This window comes from Columba livia, chromosome 20 (genome assembly GCF_036013475.1).
Source record: "Columba livia isolate bColLiv1 breed racing homer chromosome 20, bColLiv1.pat.W.v2, whole genome shotgun sequence".
NCBI classification, from domain to species: domain Eukaryota; kingdom Metazoa; phylum Chordata; class Aves; order Columbiformes; family Columbidae; genus Columba; species Columba livia.
The window spans coordinates 1,815,206-1,823,244 of record NC_088621.1 but is presented as its reverse complement, the minus strand read 5'-3'; the positions used below and the strand labels follow the sequence as shown (position 1 = coordinate 1,823,244).

General features: G+C 53.4%; 1 protein-coding gene across 1 annotated transcript; it reads left to right on the top strand.

Annotated features, from left to right (window-relative positions):
• Window positions 1-498: 498 nt before the first annotated feature.
• On the top strand, window positions 499-7,820 carry MRM1 (mitochondrial rRNA methyltransferase 1). The gene is made up of 5 exons (XM_021288684.2): window positions 499-1,464; window positions 1,896-1,989; window positions 3,739-3,859; window positions 7,133-7,252; window positions 7,384-7,820. The coding sequence occupies exons 1-5, from the start codon at window positions 716-718 to the stop codon at window positions 7,431-7,433; spliced, it is 1,134 nt and encodes a 377-aa protein (XP_021144359.2). The 5' UTR covers window positions 499-715; the 3' UTR covers window positions 7,434-7,820.
• Window positions 7,821-8,039: the final 219 nt, after the last annotated feature.

Sequence of the window (8,039 nt, the reverse complement as noted above, 5' to 3'; positions counted from 1 at the left end):
CAGCTTGTCCAAACGCAGAGGCACGATCCTAAGCTCAGCTTTGCTGTCAAAATACAAGGTTTTTGCAAAGATCTAATGAATAGGTGAGCTGGCTGCCATTGCTGGATTTGGGGCAGATATTTTGTATACCTTGTAAATAGGTAGAGGGCATTTGTAGCATTAAAACCATGGGGTTTGGTGGTTTTTTTTGGTCCTATAGAGTATATATCGTCAGTTATGTTGATGTGTGTGTTGGAGGTATGGCAGTTTTATTAGCAGATTATGTGATCTCAGGGTACTGGTCTCACCTCGCATTTTTGGGGGGAGGAGCTGTGAGCCGGAAAAACGTGATTTTATTTGATTTTATTTGGTCTTTACACCTGCAAAACCAACTTCGTTATAGTTTTGAGGCCTCGCGTAACTTTCCGGTGCTGCAGTGACGGTGCGCCCGGCCGCGCCCCCGCCCGCCGCCAGGCGGCGCTGCCGCGCGGGGCGGGGCATCCCCCGGCTCGTTGGTGCGGCCCGGAAGCAGCGGGCGGAAGGGGCGGGGCGGCCGCGGGACCCACGCGTGTCCCCGACCCCGTGTCTCTCCACGTGTCCGCGCTCCCGGTTTTGCGGGTTGTCTCTGGGACTGGGCTCGGTGTTTTCCCCTCACCCCACCTGTGCCGCCTCCCGTGGGCTGCCCGCCGGTGTCAGCGCCGCCCTCTCCCCGCGTGGAAAGGCCTTTGGGGCACCCATGGAGCCGGCGCTCCGGGCCGGTGTCCGTAGGACCGTGGGGCTGTCACCCGTGTTACCCCGCTGCTGGCGGGGGCTGAGGTTCCGCTCCACGCGGGAGGAGCGGCCCCCGCCCTTCGCAGCCGCGGGTGGGGATGGGGAAGGGCCGCCCCGCGGCGGGGATGGCGGCCGGTTGTCCCCACCGGCCCTCCCGGGGGGTTCTCGGCTGAACGTGTCCCGTGGGCACCCGGCCCCGCAGAGCCGGCCCTTCTCCTGGCACGGCCAGCCCGGGAACCCACGGGCGAGCGGCGCGTCGAAGCGGCTGGAGCGAAAACCTCCACCCGTGGCCAGGCCCGAGGGCTCGGAGCTGCTGTTCGGGGTGGCGCCGTGCGCGCTGGCGCTGGCCCGGGCGCGCAGGCGCCTGTTCCGCCTGTTCCTCCAGCCCAGCAGCGGCGCCCGGCGCCCGGTGACCGCCGAGCTCGCCCTGCAGGCCGCGGCGCGGGGGGTCCCGGTGCAGCGGGTGCGCAGGAGGGAGCTGGACGCCCTGTGCAGAGGTCGCGTCCACCAGGGCGTGTGTTTGGAGGCCACCCCTCTCCGCTTCAAGAGCTTGGAGGAGGCGGAAAAGCCCGAGGTGGGGGATGAAGAGAGGCCGAAGCCACGGCTGGTTTGGCTGGTGCTGGAGCAGATCCAGGATCCCATGAACCTGGGGGCTCTGCTGCGCTCTGCCTACTTCTTGGGGGTGGACAGGGTGGTGACCAGCCAGAGGAACAGGTACGGGGCTGCTCCTTCAGCTTTTCTCTTGCTGCCTCCCAAACTGGTTCCCAGCCTGCGTTGCTCAGCTGCTTTAGAGGGCTTGCTGGTGCTGAGCTCAGCTCACTGCTGCTTGGCGTTCCCTGCAGGGAGGCCATGGGACGTGATGTTCCAGGCTGGCAAGGAATCTCTCTGGGTCCCTTTTGTTTTAGCCCACTTGATGTTTTAGTTGCCCATTTGTGCACAAAACTGCTCTAGCCTCTTTCCTGGGTTAATTTCTGAGCCCTCCTATTCTCCATAGGAAAACAATATACACAGTGAGCGGGATCTTCAGTGGACTGATTGGCTTTGGGTGGTACCAGCAAGAGAAAAAAAATACAGCAACAGGAATTCTCCTGGATTTCCTTTTTTGCTCTCATATGGCACTTTTCCTTTCTCTTTTATCCTTGCAGCTGCCCCTTGACACCGACAGTGAGCAAAGCCAGCTCTGGAGTTATGGAAGTCTTCGATGTCTACAGCACAGATGATCTCCGCAGCTTTTTGAAGGTACAATGATAAATGGTTTTTGTTTCCTTTTCCTTTCAAGAAATCTCAAATATTGCACGTATTGACCAGCAGCGAGGAGGTACAGGAAAAGGACCCTGTTACTTGCAGTGCCCTGTGCTCCTGCTCTGCATTCCCGTTTGCTGCCGGTGGTCTGTGCTGTGGGACCAGCTCTGACAGGTGCGCACCCCCAGTCCCCTTCCATCGCGTGGGGTGACAGGGCTGTGTTGGGGGTCTTTTTTTCTGGAGGATGGCGATAGCAGGATAACGCTGCGTGTGTATCTGAGCTCGGTAAGGCGGGGTCTGTCTCCCTTTCTGTCCATGAGGATGGGGTCGGTCTCCCTTTCTCTCCATGGGGACTGGCGCTGCCTGCAGCAGATCTCGCCCAGCGCGTGGCCGAGGCAGCATCCCGGGGCGCAGGCACACGATGGCAGCATTGGGCAGCCTTTGGAGCAGGGGAGAGCGGAGACAGCAGGGCTGGTGCCAGCTGCTGGGAATCCTTTCATGCTCTACCTGTGAGACAGGGCTCTTTGCAGAACGTGCTGCAAAAGGAAAAATAGGAATCCGCGTGGAAAAACATGATTTAAACTGAAACCCAGGGATGTTGCTTTGAATTGACAGTGCGTCCATCACCTGAGTGGCAGCGTGTTACCACGCTGGCCCCTCGTGGAGGTTCCCTGTGCCCGAGGAGCAGAGAGCTGCAGGTCTCCTCTGCCTCCCCTATTCATGTGGGGTCCCCCAGACCCGGGGAGCAGTGGGGTGGGAGGGCAGGGGCTGCAGATCCGCGGGAGAACGGGGGTAGCTGGGGTCACTGTGTGTCTGTGTCGTCTGTGTCCCTTTGAGGACAATCATCGTGGTGTGGTGTGAGCACGAGGAGGCTGAGCAGAGGTAAACCTGGGCTCTTGGTGCTGGAAAACCCTTGTCCAGCTGTACAGTCGGTCCGTGGCAGCTGGAGCTCTGGGTGATGGTGAAATGAAAGGTAGATAAAAGACATTGATATTTAATTGAAACAGCTGGAAGAATCACTTTGTTACTCTAAAGCTTGAATTATTAACATTTTGAGCCATTGCAGCAGTTCATTTAATTGGACCCGGATTCGCAGGCCTAACCCTTTGCGTTGCGTGGCTGGTGTAAATTTGATATAAGGTAATATAGAAAGTGCTGGTTTCACAGGGAATAAGGCTGGCAAGAAGCAGCAGTTCTTCTGTTGTTAAAATGGATTTCCAAGAGAAATAATGAAGGCTCTTTTTACCAGGGTGTGAGAGGGAAGGCTGGTTCTCTGTGCGCTGAGTGCCCGGCCTTTTGTATGAGCCGAATTTTGGCATCTGGGTTGGAAAACATTATTGGGGGTTCTGATGGCTGAGCGTGCACTTGAGGACTTGCACTGCCCTGCTCTGCGGATTAGCCTGATGCTAATTTGTTTAACACTACTTGTTTTGTGTGCTTTCCTGGCAAAAACCCTCCTAGAACTGTTGCATGGGGGAAAACAAACGAAACCTCAGCTTTTCAGTTGCTGTTTGTTCGCTTGCTGAACTGGAATAAACACCAGAAGGAAAATTAGTGGTTATTTTTCATAAGTCAAGGTTTGTGTGCTGGTATGGTGGTAAAAATTCAAGGGATGCTACAAAAACGTGGGAAAGCGATCAGCTGAACTGAAAACATCCAAACAAAAAGTTTGCATGTGTGACTTATTTTCTTTTTAATCTTGAAAAGCAGGCAATTTTTTAACATTTCTTTCCTTTCCCTTTCTAGGCTAAAAGTGCAGAAGGCTGGGAAGTCGTTGGGACGGTGAGCAAGCCTGAGGATGTGGAAAATGTTCCTGTCATCAGCTGCTTGGAATTCCAGTGGAATAAACCCGTTATTCTAGTAATAGGTATTTCAAGTGACAGAGCTTGGGGCTCGGTGGAAGCGCGTGTGTGAGGGAACGATCAGGGTGATGTTGCGCTCCAGAGCTGATCGCAGGGCTGTAATGTTACATCTCGCTTTGGTCTGGACAAGAAAAGCTGAGCAAGAAGTGCCAGAATGATGTGGCTGCAGGTGAAATGGGGACCCAGAAGAAGAGGGGGGCTGAGGAGCCTCCCAGTAGGAGCCGCAGGAACAAACGGGTCTGTGCAGATGAACCGGGCGTTCAGGAGCTGTGGGTCTGGATCACAGTTTGTAGGGGCAGGACAGGCTCAGCACAGTGTGTTGGTTTGAGTTTGATCCTATCTTAGAAGCCTGAACCTGGTTTTTCTGTGTTGGCGAACCACAAACCTGCATGAGAGACCCAGGAGGTGCGTGTTTGCTCTTGCTGCGCTGAGCTGCAATGCTGAGCTGTGCTGCAGCTTTGCTCCATCATCTTTCCTCTTAAAAAAGAAAACCAGGGCTGTATCTCTGCGCAGTTTGAGCAGCGGGCGCCGCTTCCTGAGCACCCAAACTGGGCGATTCCTCCTGCTTCTCCCCTCTCTTTGCGTAGAGGATGCTTGTGAAGGATGCTGTCATTTGTAGGCAGAGTTTGGGGTTGTGCAGCCTCCCAGGAGGTGAAGAGAAGGGGAATAATGGCCTCGTGGCAGCTAGAGAAGGAAATTCAGGCCCCCCTGTGTGACCGTGCCTCAGCCCCCGCTTTGTGTCACCTGCCACAAGAGCTGGTTTGAGCATTTACACTTGGAAGTAGCGTCGTGCTGGCCACGAGCCATCAAGGGGCTGTAATCCTGCCCCGTGCTGCGGTTTCCTTGGCTCAGAAGACATTCCTTTAATTAAAATGTTTATTGAACTCCTAGAAATACTGACAAGACAACGCCGCAAATCTGGCATCTCTACAAGATGTGTGGAGCTATATCAGAGAGGGAGCAGGGAGGCTGGCAGTGCTGCTGATGGACCACAAAGAAATGCATCCCAGAAACGACAACAGCACCAGGAGGAAGGAAGGGGGTGAAAGTGGCAGTGGTGTCGTTACCTTGAATTATGAGAGATTTCTCCAGGAAAAAGTCCAAATATCCTTTTGTCAAGGGAGATTGGAGGCAGATTGGTAGATGCATGAGGAGAGCTCCCGGACCTTGCAGCAGTAATCATTTCAACTCTCTGCTGAGCACTAACTCTTCGCTGAAAAGAAAATTGAACATTACAGTCATCTGATGCTGGGGTTGTTTGAAGAAATGTCCTACATCTGAATATGGAGCGTACCTGTGCTGCAAACAGAGAGCAGCAGAAATAATTTAGCATGGTAGTGAGCTTCCTGGCATTGCAGAGATTGTCTTGTAACTTGAGCATTTGCAGATGTGAATTCCCCCTCCTGACATCCTCGCTGGCTTGGCAGAGTGATTTGGAGAGTCCAGCGTCAGGTCTGTGCTGGGGTGGTTGCCAAAGGTGACGGGCAGGCTGGACCTGTGCGAACAGGAACGGATGGGGAGCGCTTAGATGTCTGAGCAAGAGGAGTTTCTGGTTAATTTGTTCTTCTTACACCCCCAAGTTTTAGCTCAGGGTTTAAGAAATGGTTTTATCGAGATGCTCATCATGCATATTTCTCTTCTGCCTGGTCTTGAGCTCCCTGCACTGGGAACTGCAGTTACAGTGATGCTAATTGTAAACAGGGCAGGAAATTTGTTTTATCGTTTCAGCCAAGCCCTGACTCTGAATTTTGAGGCCTGTTGGTGAGGGACAAAGCTGAGAGATGGAAGCCAAAGAAGTGGGAGGCGTTTCGTTCACCAGAATAAACTCAGATTTAATCTCATTCAGTCAATACTCCCTCCCTTGTGTCACTCTGTGCAAGTCTTTTTGCCCTGAATTTATGGTTCCTAATTATTTTAAGCAGCCAGTGCCATAAAAAGCTTTGTAAAAGCTGGAAGCAGAATTGCTGCCTTTATTAGGAATCATAAGACCCTGTCAGGGCAGGGGGGGGATTGCTCCGGGAGCCCTTGCACCTCTGGCAACAGCTGCTGCCCCAGTTGGAGAGTCCCGGGAGAACGTGGTTTGAGAGCAGACACGTCTCTCTACGTTGTAAAACTTTTCTGTGTTGAATCAGGAAAAAGCAGGATAGTTTCTGAAGGTTCCTTTACCCTAGCCAGAGGATGCTTTTGCCTTTATGGCTTATTTCATGTGGGAAGGTGATGCAAGATACGTTACCCAAAGCATTCTTTTCCTTACAGAGTACATCTTGCTGGTTAGATCAGGCCAGAAAAGCATGAGCCCGTCTTTGACATGAGCGGGTTGTTCTTGCAGCCCTGTAGCTGTCTGTGTAGCTTTAAATAATGAATGTGGAAGAAATCTTTGGGGAGCCGAGCGGGCTGGGAGGTCCATGTTCTTCTGCATTTTCACTTGTCTGCGCGCAGGATTGTTTAAAGCCTCTCCCTTTCCATTTCCCTTTGTGACAGTGTGAGTCAAACAACTACTAATGACCTGGGATAGATTTCAACTCTGTTTCACCAGTGTATCAGCCCAAACATATCAGGGCTGTTGGATGGTTTAACAACTAATCAATTGAAGCCTCTGGTTAAACTGTCTGCATTCACAAGTTGCACCCAGCTGGTGGTACTGTGTGCTGAAAAGGCAGAACCCGTCACTGTTGATAGGGATGTGGGATTTGCTGGATCTAAACCAGGCCTGTGGCCCCTTGTCTGCCTTGTCCCCCCGGCAGCAGCGGTGTGCGGGGGCTCAGCCTGCCCGGCCCTGCTCTGCGCTGTGCCCGCAGGGGTGTTGCACAGGTATTCCTCAAAACCACTCCAGATACTGGAGAACAGAGAGAATCACAGAGTCATTTTGGTTCAAAGAGCCCCTCAAGATCACTGAGTCCAAGCATAATCCACCTCTGGCACTGCCCCATGTCCCTGAGAACCTCCATCTGCCCAACCCTCCAGGGCTGGTGACTCCAGCACTGCCCTGGGCAGCCTGTTCCAATGCCCCACAGCCCTTTGGGGAAGAAATTGTTCCTAATATCCAATCTAAAAGGTGTGGGGAGGCTGGAGTGGGCCAGGAAGGAAAGGCAGGCAAGGTCCCTGTCTCACCATTCATAGTTCTTGGCAGTTGCTGCGTGGGAGCTACTGAGGTTGCTGGTGAGCTCAGCGGCAAGGCTGTAGTTGTGACAGAGCATCGGCAAGAACTGTACTCGGGAGTGGGGAAAGGGACGTGGCAGCAGCTGCAGGATGGCCTGAGCGACGTCTTTGTTCCGCAGGTAGCGAAGGTGACGGACTTTCCCTAGAGACGCAGCTCCTGTGCCATCGGATGCTGACCATCCCCCCCGGCAGAGCGCTGCACCCCGGCATCGAGTCGCTCAACGTCTCCGTTGCTACCGGTAAAAACGGTTCTGATGCCCAAAGGCATCACAGTCCAAATTTCGGTATTTAAAAATCAAACATCCAGACCCACAGAATAACTTTCTTGTGGTTTAAAAAAAGATCTTTCTTTACTTTTACTTTCCTACAGGTATTCTCCTGCACTCCATCTGCAGCCAAAAGCTGAGGCATGGTGACTGAATGTGTTTTTCATTTGGTGGGAGAAGCTGCTCCCATGGTCCTGAGCTGCACCTTGGCTGACGCACGATGCCACCAGAACCCTGGTTTGATGCTGAAGTCGGAGACCAGCATGTGGCAGGTAACACCGCCCACCGGCCCCTCGGAGGAGCAGCCGCAAGGAAGGGACACCAAGCTGGGTTTTAAAAACAGCCACATCCTTCAGTTCTTGCACTGAAATGCCAGTGACTGCTGTGAGCTTTGTGCTTGTTGCGCGGGGGACGCTGTGCATCACTCGTGATGTGGAGAGAATTTGGGCTGGAAGTGAGAGGCGGGATGGACACGAGCTGTTAGAGAACAGCTGTAGTGGGGAAAGCACAGCCCATTGAAATAAAACCTCTGTGAAGATTGGTTGTAGGCTCCGCTCAGTCCTTTTTGTGTCATGTATAAATCCAGAGCGTGGTTAGTGGAACAGAGCGCTTCCTTCGGGTGGGAAGGGGAATCAGGAGCTCGTTCTGTTCTGGCGAAGTTTCCTTTCCACGCTGGGCCTGATCCTCTTGGATGCTGAGCTGCCCCAGCACCACCGTCCCACTGATGACACGGAGGAGGTGGCTTTATTTGCAAATATCC